This window comes from Ascidiella aspersa, chromosome 4 (genome assembly GCF_963924565.1).
Source record: "Ascidiella aspersa chromosome 4, kaAscAspe10.2, whole genome shotgun sequence".
NCBI classification, from domain to species: domain Eukaryota; kingdom Metazoa; phylum Chordata; class Ascidiacea; order Phlebobranchia; family Ascidiidae; genus Ascidiella; species Ascidiella aspersa.
In genome coordinates, this window is record NC_139450.1 from 1,565,573 (window position 1) to 1,578,379 (window position 12,807).

At 38.2% G+C, this 12,807-nt stretch overlaps 2 protein-coding genes and 1 long non-coding RNA gene across 3 annotated transcripts; all 3 read right to left on the reverse strand.

Moving 5' to 3' along the window:
* Positions 1-2,075: 2,075 nt before the first annotated feature.
* On the reverse strand, positions 2,076-4,080 carry LOC146146574 (uncharacterized). Its single transcript, XM_083386638.1, has 3 exons — positions 4,021-4,080; positions 3,389-3,655; positions 2,076-2,462 (listed from the first exon to the last, which is right to left on the reverse strand). Exons 1-3 carry the CDS (start codon positions 4,049-4,051, stop codon positions 2,329-2,331), a joined length of 432 nt encoding a protein of 143 aa, XP_083242764.1. The 5' UTR covers positions 4,052-4,080; the 3' UTR covers positions 2,076-2,328.
* LOC146146575 (fibropellin-3-like) lies at positions 4,059-8,778 on the reverse strand. The gene is made up of 6 exons (XM_083386881.1): positions 8,688-8,778; positions 7,700-7,813; positions 6,759-6,872; positions 5,648-5,929; positions 5,157-5,270; positions 4,059-4,162 (listed from the first exon to the last, which is right to left on the reverse strand). The coding sequence occupies exons 1-6, from the start codon at positions 8,776-8,778 to the stop codon at positions 4,059-4,061; spliced, it is 819 nt and encodes a 272-aa protein (XP_083243007.1).
* A 91-nt stretch (positions 8,779-8,869) lies between these two features.
* Positions 8,870-10,631, reverse strand: LOC146146576 (uncharacterized). The gene is made up of 3 exons (XR_014494774.1): positions 10,523-10,631; positions 10,119-10,232; positions 8,870-8,945 (listed from the first exon to the last, which is right to left on the reverse strand). It is a non-coding gene; the product is annotated as an uncharacterized LOC146146576 (long non-coding RNA).
* Between the last annotated feature and the right edge of the window lie 2,176 nt (positions 10,632-12,807).

Here is a 12,807-nt window from a genome sequence, read left to right on the forward strand (position 1 = left end):
TGCACCTTTACACGAGTTTCATTTCGAGCCAGTTTAGCACTGCAGAGTTTATCATAACTGTTGAGGCGTAACTAATTGGCAAGTTTCTCACTTCAGGCATCGATTCGAATTTTAGCAAGCGTTTCTCCTAGCTAGGGTTGCTGTTTTCAATTTCATTTTGCTGTGGTCTGTTTCACGTTTGGAAGGATTAGGTTCCTATTATGACAAAAACTTTATGGGTACTGGTTAATACATATTCGATGCAAAAATTACAAAAATAATGTTTAAACATTTTTTAAACTTTGGAGCATAATGGTTGGAGGTTGTAGTAAGACGTGATAAGAATATCAAAGCCCATACAGAAGTAGTTAGCAGTTTGTTTACGTTTCGAATAACTCTCTATTTATTTTCAACATCTATATTTTAAACTGACTTTTTGATAGATTACTTTTTGATAAGTCTAAGGTAGGATCGTGACAATTCCTCTGAAACTATGTTTGTTGTCCTGAAACTTTGGTGTATGGCAATGGAATATGGAGTAGATGTTTCATAGCAGAACTGATGACCAATTTGAAGTTTCCGGTAAGTTATTGATTGCATATTTGTGAAAAAAATAACTTGAGTTGTTCTCACAATCAGCGGTAATAGTTCCGGTAAAATATATTTTTTTAGACAAATTATATTGCTAAAATTTTCTATCTTTACCAGGCAAGCACACCAACTCCTTGATTGTATTTAAATTAGGTTCTCAGTTGTACATATGTGAACTACATTTAGCGATAACCTTAGATTTTCTAAAGTTACTTGTTTAAGTCTTATCGTTGTGACGTAACTTTGTGACGTCATTTTAATTTTTGTTAAAATGTTTCTAATTTCACTCCTGCCTACAATAGCAATGCAAAGTTTTTCGTCTGGCCGTGTCTGCCACTGAACACACAACGCCAGGGATGTAGAATACTATAGTAGAATGCTTTTTTTACCAGCAAAAAATTTAGAATAGACCCAACACATTGGCCCGAAAGTTTTTGCACAATGCTCGATATATTGGTACTAAATTTCTGTTGCAACACCGTGAATAAAAGGCAACAACGGAAACACACAATAAGATCTAAAAAGCAACTACCTAAAGCAGAAAAATCTATAAAACTATAGTATTAACACCAACGACATAATAAAGCCAAATACGCAGTAATATCCACGACAGAATAAAATCAAAATCGTCTGAATAACACATAAATCTGCTACGTCCTAAATTGATTAAATAAGGGCTAAATGGCCAAAATAACGCCTAACACTGGATGAAGAGGGTATGGGACGATCGGGGGCCATCGGTCTGGCATCGGCCGTTTTGGTGTCGACGTTTAGACGACCCAGATAGGAAGCCGCTGTTTTGGCACCGGATTTTTGTCCCGGTTTAGGGTTAATTAGGGTAATGTTAGGGGTTATAAAATGGGTTAGGGTTGAAATTAATAGGGTAGTTAGTGATGTACCTAGGTTAGGGTTCGGGGTTAGGTAAAGTGTTGTTTAGGCCTGATTCTGACTATTTAGATTGTATTTCAACGGTTTCTCGATTTAGACAGTACTACCGGTACGACTATTAGGTATTTGGCATTGGTCCTATTTTCGCCTCATTCCGAACTGTGTTGTATTACGACGTTGATGGTATTCTCATTTCGGTCTACAATATGGATTCGGGACATTGCCTTTTGAAGAACAAATATATTTGTACTGCGTGGCGTATGGCAATGCATTATTCTTTAACCGTTCACCATTGACTTGTTTCCACCACTGGCATACAAGCATAACTAAGTAACAAGTATAGTTGACTATGTTGTATTATTACAAGCATGTCAGTTTGGGCCCGGACATGTACTACAATAAAATAATCATTTTGAAGTTAGGCCTACCTTCGCGCTATTTACCACTTATGGCTCGCCATAATAATGCATTTTGCTCTTATAAAATAACCATGTTGAGAGTGCTCGTGTAACATTGATCTGTGCAAGTTTTCACATCGTGTTCAACTTTATTCAACTTTTCACATTGTTAAATATTCACTTCTGTGCGGGCTTGGTTAGTTTTTGAAGCATTACAAAACGGGAGAGTTTGTATAAGCACAACATTACCAACGATGTATCTTTCGCAGGCCTGGTTATTCTCATGGCATTGCAAAAAGATAAATGTATTAACAAAAGAAGTTGTTGCTTTAATTCTACTCACTCGCACGAATAACTGAATAATACAATGACTTGGCTTTGACTATTGCGTCTGAATACTTGGTTTCAGGCATTTATAGGCAAGTCAAGATGGCGCTGCCAGGCATCGTTGGTTCATTTCCATTAATCAAGTTTACTGCAGGGATTCTGAGCGGGTTTCGCAATGCGTTCCTGTAAAACCGCTTTGGCACTGGCATCGCTGTCCGTTCCTGTGGTTGTGGCATTCTCCCCCGTTCTGGCAAACGCTCCTGTTGAGTATCGTGGAATCTAAACAAGAAATAGAACAAACAGTTTGGAGCAAACGCCTCAAAACAAACTTTACCAAGATATTTGGCTTAAGTATTTAGAAGGCTAAACAAGAATTAGCACAAAAGTATTGGGTGAAAAAACAGATCATTACCAGGGTTGCATCTAACATTTTAGTGTAGTTTAGTGTTAGAGAAATTGAATAGCGTCACAAAATAGTGGCAGATTGGCGTCCAACAACAAGTGACTGGATTTTTAAATGTCCTGCTGTACAAGGGAAACATTACTAATGTACAGAAAATGCACGCGTTAAAGCATGAGTGTCCGATAATATCATATCGGAGCGATACGTGATGTCGGGTGGTAGAATCGATACTTGACCGATACTACGCTGGTGTCGGTTCCAATCCGGTCTCAAATTGATGTTCGATGTTCATCTATGACTTGCAATTTAAACAGCGATTTAAGCCTGAAAGGTAGGATGGTCAAAAAGTATAGGTTAACGACAACCAAATGGAAGAACGCAGCTCGAAATTATTTGTGTAATATCTCCGGAAGTAAACAAGATATCGAGCAGAAATTTCCACACATTACTCAAAGCAACCTAATTTATCCAGCAATCAAACTTAAAAAAAAACATTAAAATATTCATATTTATGAATATCAATATTTCAGTCATATTCGGCCTTACAATTAACCACAAGGGGTAAAAACTTATTAACGCGAAAGCAAAGGTTTGCTAACATCCCGAAAAAAAGCCTCGGAACACTTCTGATCTACTTCGCTCTTTGAGCATATTAATGACGTCATTTGGTTTGGATCAGATCATTTAATACTTAGGCGTCCAGTTATTTTGTGGAGGTGTCCTTAAAAACTTACAAGCGTCTCGGTACATAAGTTATTCTACTTTGGTCCCTGACTAACCGAACACAAGAAAACGCCCTCACCGAACACTGCTTTCCACTCCAACTCAACGCCGGTCTGTCCCCAACCAGTGACGTAATCAGTCCGCCGTACCGAGGCCCGGAAGCCCCAAGAGTTAATGGCCAAGACCTGGACGGAGAAGATGTCGGGCCAGAGGGGCGAGCCCAGCGCCGTAGCTTGGACTCTGCTGGCCTGGGCCGCGTAGCAGCGCTCGTACACCACGTCCAGCAACTTGTCTTGCTTGCAGAAGGCGTCGTTCGCACCGACCGGGTAACTTCCCACTTCTAAAACTGTTGGGGATAAAAAATGCGTGGTTAAGTTGTGAATATAAAACTGCTTGCATTTTTTGCGAAATGGGAGAGAAACGACATCAAGTGATCACGATTATATTAGAAACTTGAGTAATAAAAACCGTTTTTCATGTTGTGCGTAAAATATAAGCATTTAGAGGTAATAATTTTTACCGGGTAGCTTCCAACTTCTGAAACTGTTGGGAATAAAAACCTTTGGGTTAAGCTGTGAATAAAAAATCTTGCCTGGAAAAACTAAGAATAATTCTGGTCGTCAGACAAGATAAATGTTGGTATACAGTGCAAAAATAAATAAATTCAACATAAATAAAAAAAAAAAATTAACGCAACATAACAGTGATCACCTTGTCCGGTTTCGTTCGCCAACTTCTCCATAGTGACGTCACCGCATAGCTCCCCTTGGAACCCGCTGGCGCAAAGGCAGTGATGTCCACCATCTGGATTGTCCAGGCAGGTTCCGCCGTTCACTTTGGCAGGCCAGAAAGTCTGGTAATTTACAACGCTGTCAAACCAACGTTTCTCAGGCCCGGGTTCGAACCCCGCCTGAGGTAAGGTGGCTGGTTTGTGGGCTGCGTGCCAAAAATTGGGGCTGCGACGTAGCTAATTTTAGTTCACTAAACGAGTTTGCTGACATTTTGAAATTCCAACTGTGCTGTGTTTGTGTTTTCTTTTGCGAACTTCTGTTGAATTTAAATTAATTGCAGTCTCTGACGCAAAAAAATCGACTTAATGGACATTTATATGACACATTATGGCAGGTCAGAAGCTCTGCAGGTTCGCACAGCAAGTCTGTTAGGTAGTACTACTCGTTTTAACTAAAAGTTAAAGGTTATGTTCTAGAAATCGTTATATCTCTTGTTGGAAAATTTTTTTTAAATCGCCATTATTTTTTGTCTCTCCACCTATTTTAGAGTGAATTAAATCAAAAGTGTTTTTTTTTAATTTATCACAAATATTTATTTGAGTCTTTCAGTTTGTGTCTAATTTGTATGTATGCGAACCTTTTTCAGTCGCTGCCTAAAGCCAAAATCAGAAAGGTCTCAGCGGGCCGTAACACATGTTGACTGACAAGTTTTCCCTAGTTTAGATGAAATGCATTGAGGAAATACGAAATTAGCGGATCTCCTAGTTGTGATAGTTCCAGGTTGTGCACAACATTTCGGTAAAAACATAAGAATTAACCTAATTCTTACGCGTATAACAGTTTTGTTTCAATTATTGTTTCAGTTGTTGAATGCAATAAACATCAATTTTAATAGTTAACATTTTTTTAAAGCTAATGATTTAGCTTGGAGTTTCTTAAAAAGCAAAGGGGAATATTTTATGGCTATTCCTTGACCTAAGGTTATTTATGAAAATGACTTTTTATTGACTTAAAGTTATTGATGAAAATAACTATGGTCATTGACTTTATTTTGCAAATAACATGACTGCGAATTATGTACTTTTAAGATGGCTTGTTTACAACCCTTTTAATTACCGATGGAGCAGTATTCTCCAGTGAATCCAGGATTACAAATGCACTTATGCTTCTCCCTTCTGTTGATGCAGGTTGCGTTGTTGTAGCAATCGTTGCCGAAACTATCCGGGTATCCTGTCAAGCAGTTAAGTTCTTGCATTTTAATTCGTTTTAAAAATAGTCCTTCAATCAGGTTTGAACTCACGACCCTCTGTCATAGCTCTTACATACCTAATAAAATCATTAAACCCATAAGACCACCGTGGTTTAAATCGTTTTAAGAAAGAATTGGTATCGAATCTAATGCTCTAAAATATCTATCAATTTCGGTTACACATTTTTACCAAAATTGTGGCAGAGTCGGCTTTAAATTGAAACACAAATTATTATCGAGCTACACGTTTACATAAATTTTTGAAAGCGTAACATTTGGACAGCCTTTATTCTACCCCAAATTGCGTCAAAATTTGCACCAAAATAAAACAAAGCGTCGAACATCGCCATATACTCACGAAACCAAGCCACCCAATCAACCACAACGACCATTCTGGTTGAAGGGTGTTTCTTGTTTCGTCGCATAACCCTGGCATGATAATAGTGGTTGTCGAAGTAAAAGAAATCGACCGTGAAATCATTAGGTTGGTTGCCAAGTCCACGAACCACCCCGTGCATCCTCCATGGGTTGTAGTAAAAGCAGCGGTCAAAAACTCGGTTGACATCACGTCGCCTGTAGTTGTCCGAACGTCGTCTGTAGCTGTTTCGGAAGACCACTGTCACAGAGCCTCTCGCTGTGTCTGTAGTTTGGGAGAAAACAAGATTTGACTTCAGTCTTTTGAGCAAATGATTTGGGTGGAAAAGAAGTGTTTTCATGAAGCAATTTTGAAAACCGCTTTTTTGATTGTGTGCTTTAACTCAATGACTTAACTTAGAAATACTTGAGGCACTGTTTTTAAATTTGTTGGATTGACTTAAGTCATTTGGACAAATGATTTGACTTGACTTGAGAACACTTATGTCACTGTTTTCAAATGACTTGACCTTAGTCCTTTGGACAAATGACTTGACTTCAGTTTGTTGAGCAAATTACTTGGCCGGCATTGAAGTGTTTGAAGCAAACCTTACGAAATTGTGTTATTTATCTAATTTTTTTATCATAAACAACCTGCTTGCCATATAATGCGGAAGATCAATGTAACCGAGCCGCTTGCTGTGTCTGTCGTTTGGGAGAAAAAACATATTCGGCTAGTGTTGTTGTTGTCCTAAAAAAGGTCGTTTTGTCCTTAGCACAAAATGCCGTGCTATCTTTTCATGGGATTTGTGCTTATTTCTAAGCCTTTAGTTTCTTAGAAAATAATTATGTGCAATTTCTAAGAAAGTGTAGTTTTTGTTTGTGTTACTTAACTTTATGACTTGACTTAAGTACACCTAAGTAAATGTTTTCAAATAAGTTAACTTGACATAAGTCCTTTGGCCAAATTACTTGACTTCAGTCTTTCGGACAAATTACTTTGGAACGGAGTGTTTTAACGATAAAAGTATGTTATTGTTCTTTAATTACTACGACCCCCAGCCTTTACGCTCCAAATATTACACTAGTTAATATTAAACTTGGATCTTACTCACAGGACGAACAGTAACGATCGGCGAATCCTTCTGTACAGATGCATCTGTAACCCCACTTCTCGTTGATGCACGTCGCTCCATTCTGGCACGGATTTGAATAGCAGTGTCCGAGGTCTTAAAAACACACATATTTGGCGATACAATTTGGTAAGTGTGTTTTTTATAGTAAAGTAATTGTTTTTCTAATCATTCTCAACTGCCGAGTTTGGCATCATGTGCAACATTCAGTCAGCGAGAAAAATTACTAAAGCCCACCTGTAGAAATGTAAAAACGTGGCGACGGCACATCTAGCATGCAAGCTAGTGCCCTTTTTTTGTTTAGAACTGTATTACTATTGAGTTGCTCGCAATTTTTTATTACATAGCCCTCATGGTTGCATGCTTGAATATATGATGTTAACGAAAATCTAAGGCTATTGTATAGCTGTTATTGTTAGATATACCTTTTTGTCAGACTCACTGAGTCTTAATAAGGTGTTCCTAATTAAAGTATTGAATGTTTAATTAAAGTATTGGATGTTCACCCGTTTAACAACTATTGAAAGTAAACTTAGTTCTTGTTTGGTTATTAGGACCACAAATGATTTAGATTATAGCACGTACATTAGCCCCTAACTAAGAACAACCGGTAACCCCACGCGTGAAGCGATTTTGTAGGACAATTCTACTCTTTAGGATGTCAATCATCCATAGGATTTTTTGCTTTTATAACATTTGTTTTTTTGTACATTTTTTTTGTATTTCTTTTTGCATTACTTTGTAAAGCCTAGGTATGATTGGATGTCTTTGAGTTTGACCTCATATAATTGTATGGCAACCTTTAGCTGTGAGCCACGTGCAATAACTATATTATAGACTCGCGCGAACCTATCAAACCTTATCGCTATAGTCATAGCATTTCAAAGCATAGTACGAGCGACCAACGAATTGTGAATAGTTACCGATCTCGCAGCTTTTTCCTCTGTACTGGGCTTCACAGTCGCACACGTGTCCTTCAAATGTGTTGGAACAAACTCCGTGCCAATTGCACAAATGTCCGTGGACGGTCCTTGCATCTGGTCAGACAAAAACAAACCAAACTACTTTTTAAAGTTGGAAACGCATGGGATTCACTCGTTTCGTACTTTAAGAACATAAACTGATGATTTACAAGTCATTTCCTGCGTAAGGCTCGCCTAAGTCATTTCGACTTGGGCACTTTTTCTATGGATGAGGATGGCAACAAGGAGTGACTTAAGCAAAAAATCTAAAAGTCTGGAAACAATGACTTAGGCATTTTGGTTATGAGCGTGACGAAAAACAGAATGACTTTAAAATCGATTATTTTAAACATTTATGTTTTACACGCTAGTATACAAAGTATGTTGACCAACTTTGTTGGAAAAAAAGGATTATGTATTCCTATTAATAACTGTATAATTCAATCGATTTTGACTTTAAACAGTTTTACTTGTTTTAGGAGCACCTTTTGCTGAATAGAGCTTGACACCAATTTCTGATATTGGATTAAAATTGGACAGACACGACATACGTCCACCAAGTTTATTGCTAAACAAAGTGCAAAATGCTTTTTGCTTACCGATATAGTGACGTTAGTAACTTAGTAAGTGTCTTAAACAGTTTTACTTGTTTTAGGAGGTCCTTTGCTGAATTTAGCACTTTAGACCATTTTCTGATATTGGATTAAAATTAGCCAGTCACAACTTTTGTCCATCAAGTTTAAAGCAAGAACAAAATGCAAAGGGTTTTGCTTCCCGAATATTGATGTTAATAGGTGTCTGATTCAGTGTTTTATTTAGGTTTCTAAACAGTTTACTTGTTTCAGGACGAACTAAATTTAGCGCTTGACACCATTTTCCGATATTGGATTAAAATCAGGCAGTCCATCAAGTTATTTGCAAAAACAAAATGCGAAGGTTTTTTTCTTACCGAATTTTCCAGACCAGGCGATCGTTCTATTCACGCCTTCATAGCTCGCGTCGACGTCACGCCTCGTTACTTCTGCCACGAATCCGTGCATTGTGACGTTGAGGACAGTTATTTTGTGGGAGGGATTGTCGAGCAGCGTGGCCGACAGTTTGAGGGCGGGAGAGGCCAAGCAACGATCGAAGGTCACGTTCAAGTTCGATTTAGAAACGACCAGAAGTTTTTCGAAGTTCTTTAACTCGAAGCTCCCGTTCAACTGAACTTAAAAGGCAAGCAGAGCTGGGTTTCTTAAATTTTTTTTCGCTATGGCGCATGTGTAGAACTGTACAAACGTGACGCATCTGGCATGTGAGGCGAGCGCTATTTTTTTAGTTATAACCGTATATCTCGTGAATTGTTCTCAAGTTTTTATTACATAGGCCCGACAGTTACATAAGCTTTAAAGCATTTAAAGTGGTTCCCAAACTTTTTGGGCACGCGGCACACTAAAAAACTCTTTACTATTTCGCGCCACACTTGTAACACAACAACAATAGAGTCATTTTACAGTCGCCCTTAACACACGACAAACTATGTGTAAATGTCTCAAAATCATTAACTTTTAACGAATAGTGCGTATTTAAGTCTAAAATGCTTACGTGTATGCCTATTGGTAAAAGAAATACTCTCTTTTCTGAAATTACAAAAAACTTCGCGGCACACTTGACAGTCTCTCGAGGCACACAGTTTGGGAATCACTGCTTTAAAGTATTGTACAAAAAAGCGTATCTTTACGAAACCCAAAACCATTGAGTCGAGGTTCTTTGGCTCGAAGCAACTGGGTAAAGGCTGTAGTCTGCTGGCCTGTGCATAATATGTTGCTAGAGGTTTAAAATTTGGTTGTTTTGTTAATTTTTTAAACTATGTCGATTAACAACCCCTGCCTTAAAACCCGATGATATACAGTTAGTCATTTGGCAACTCCAGGTAAAAGATCATCATCGAATTGAATTCTCTCACAAAAGCTGAATTTATAGGGTAAGGTTTATTTGATGGGTCATATTGAAGCAGACTTGTCTTAATTCAGTGATTCTCAACCTTTTATGGCTTACGGCACCCCTCAAAAATAATAAATAGATTTTCTGCACCTCCACCTCGACTGGTTGAATATTTTGGTTAAATATTTTACTGAAATGTCAATATAAATGGAACTGTAACAATAACACAATCAACTTAACATGTAAAAAAATGTCATTTGATATAATGGCAATAGTCTCTAATCGTACACAAGTAGTTGTATCAAGAAGCTTGCCAATTGAGCAAAAGTCAAAGTCTTTAAAATTCTCAAATGCTTATCGGTACCTTTGAGCATTAGAAGCGCCCTGGCACCCCGGTTAAGAACCACTGGCCTAATCTGTTATTCAGTGCCTACTTTGACTGCCTATATGTACTTACTGCGGTTGCAAAGCCTCCCAAACTGGCCCTCGATGCAGTGGCACTTGAACCCGTTGTCCTGTTCCTCACATCTAGCTCCGTAGAAGCACGGGTCCTTGTTGCAGTACTTCTTGCCTGAGTGTACAAACAGTTGAGTGAAACTACCAAGCTGAGATTTTGAACTTTAAAGCTGAGATTTTGAACTTTAAAGCTGAGATTTTGAACTTTAAAGCTGAGATTTTGAACTTTAAAGCTGAGATTTTGAACTTTAAAGCTGGGATTTTGAACTTTAAAGCTGAGATTTTGAACTTTAAAGCTGAGATTTGGACGTAAAGGCGAGCTAGCTACTGACGGGTTGCTCACGAACGACCAGTGTTGCAAACATTGTAACAGTAATAAACTTTTAGTTTTTATTGTCTACTTACGTTTTTTGCACCATGTGCCCCAATAGTTGCCGTGACAAACACATTTTTGTCCATCAAATCCGTTTTCACAATACGAAGTGTTTGAGCAAGGACTGTCCAGATCACTTTGCGAATCTGAAGAACGCAAGCTGTTAACGTTGGGGGTAGGGATGCCGATAATATCGGATGATACACGATACCGAGCGGTAGTATCGGTACTCGTCCGATACTAGACTAGTATTGGTGCCGATCATACACAAAATACTTTGGAGTTCGACTCGGGACTCGACTGAGTAGGTTTGTTTTGCTGAAGTTGGACTCGGAGTCGGGACTCGAGTAAGATCACGTAAAACTACCCGAGTCCCGATTCCGACATGCGCATGCGCAGTACCAAATTTTAAAACTGATATGGCCGCCAAATGTAAATTGTAAAGGTGGAATAGCAAATGGTGGATATTTTTCAACCATGTATTATGGGTGGCTGAATTTATATGACCCTCTAATAAGTGGATTTTTCTCTTATGAGTGGATCATTATTGCTAGAATGCTCGGGACTCGGGACTCGACGAAATCTCACATTTGGCTGGAGTCGGGCTCGGGTTATTCTTTAACGACTCCGCAGCCCTGGTTAGTACAACCTCACATAAATAGGATTAATCCTCAAATATCTAGTAAGAATCGCCAAATTTGTCTCGCCTGTGCAACCCAAGATGTCGACGCCGAAAAAAACAGCCACGCAAAAGTAAGAACGTCTTAAAACAGCCAAGCAAAAATGATTCACACTTTAAGAACAGAAAAGCACTCACGGAATTTGGCGCGCCAGTGTAATTTAAGCTCTCGAGGCAGAATCGACGACAGCTCTTTTCCCACGTAAAAGATCCTGGCCTTGAAACCCCAAACGAAGATTCCCATAACTTCAACATTGAGGCGGGTGTCCCAGCGACGAAGGTGTCGTTTATGTGCTAAGGGCGCCTTGATTTGCTTCGCACTGCCGTTGTGGCAATTGTAATACAAGATTCTCCTTGTTTTTCCCGCTTCTGTGTAGTACTCGGGCCCCACTGGGAACGAGTGAACACCCTTGTCCCAATCTAAAATGAATTGTTTTTTTGTGGGAATTAAAATTAAGCTTTCCAGTTTTCTAAATTAGATTATAATTCGACGTAGAACGAATATCAAAGCCTATAGCATATTTTAAACGTTTCGAATAATTCTTCATTCTCAACATAGTTAAAAGAAAACTGGGGTAATGTTTTATACTGATGAGGTATACAAAACGATTAAAACTATGCTATCTACTTCTGTATGGGCTTTAATATTCATTCTACGTCTAACTACAATCTCCAACCATTATATTAAGATTTTTTCGAAACCTTACAACCTACTTCTGTATGGTCTTAGATATGCCTGCACATATAAATTGAACTAGGCAGATCAGGTTTAGTTAAACTGCCTAATTAATTCATAACTCCAGCGGGTGATGACGTAGTTTGTGACGTCATTTCTTTTGAAATTCACTGGTTTCAAAACAAAAATCCGCCCGGAATTAATTAAATCTTGTTAAATAATCGCGACTATCGTTAAAATAACAAATGGCCTGACAACATTTAGGCACAATTGACTACCTTAGCCATAATGGAAAGGCACCGAATTAATGTAATATTGAATAAAACTTACATTTCTTGGTTACCCCTTGTGTTCCATAAATAATCGACAGTAACAATATAAGGCCAAAGCAAGGTACAGGCTTCATTTTTCTTGTTTGAAAATACTGCACTTAATAAAACTGAAAACATTAAACAGTCAATGTTTAGCTCCAGCAAAAATCGGTTGTCCAACTAACGAAGTGTCAGCCATCAATAGCGAGTCCAGGATTTTTGTTTGGCGTGGAGGGCATGAACTAATTTTCTGTGACGTCACAAATTAGGTCAAAACGTGACGTCACAAGGTAGTTTAAAACGTAAGAACCACATTTTTTGTGCAGCGTAAAAAAAACCTTACATAGTTTAAGTTGTACATAGTTAAATTTGCCCCAACTTTTGTTTTAAGAGGTTGAGATGAGACGCACGGCTTTGCTGATTTTCAGGCTAAACTGATTTCAACCAAATGGACTAAAATATAGTGGAAACTACATTATATTTTTTCAGTTGTTTTTAGCTTGCAGCACACTAAAATTATGAAGTAAAATCTCGTCCCACTTAAAAAAAACACCAACATCATTATCATAATCGCGTTATACAGCCAAGGAAATTAGTGAATATCTTGCTATTAACAGTTTTCTAATCACAATAATTCAATGTGCATTTGAA

Excerpts from the sequence above, each read along its gene's own strand:
- LOC146146575 (XM_083386881.1), bottom strand. The coding sequence starts at position 8,778 with ATGCACGGATTCGTGGCAGAAGTAACGAGGCGTGACGTCGACGCGAGC. Across the intron at positions 6,873-7,699 it reads AGGAAAAAGCTGCGAGATCG|ACCTCGGACACTGCTATTCA; the intron begins GTAACTATTCAC and ends TGTGTTTTTAAG. Across the intron at positions 4,163-5,156 it reads TGGAGAATACTGCTCCATCG|ACTTTCTGGCCTGCCAAAGT; the intron begins GTAATTAAAAGG and ends GTAAATTACCAG.
- LOC146146574 (XM_083386638.1), bottom strand. The coding sequence starts at position 4,051 with ATGGAGAAGTTGGCGAACGAAACCGGACAAG. Across the intron at positions 3,656-4,020 it reads GGCGAACGAAACCGGACAAG|TTTTAGAAGTGGGAAGTTAC; the intron begins GTGATCACTGTT and ends TATCCCCAACAG. Across the intron at positions 2,463-3,388 it reads GGAGTGGAAAGCAGTGTTCG|ATTCCACGATACTCAACAGG; the intron begins GTGAGGGCGTTT and ends TTTCTTGTTTAG.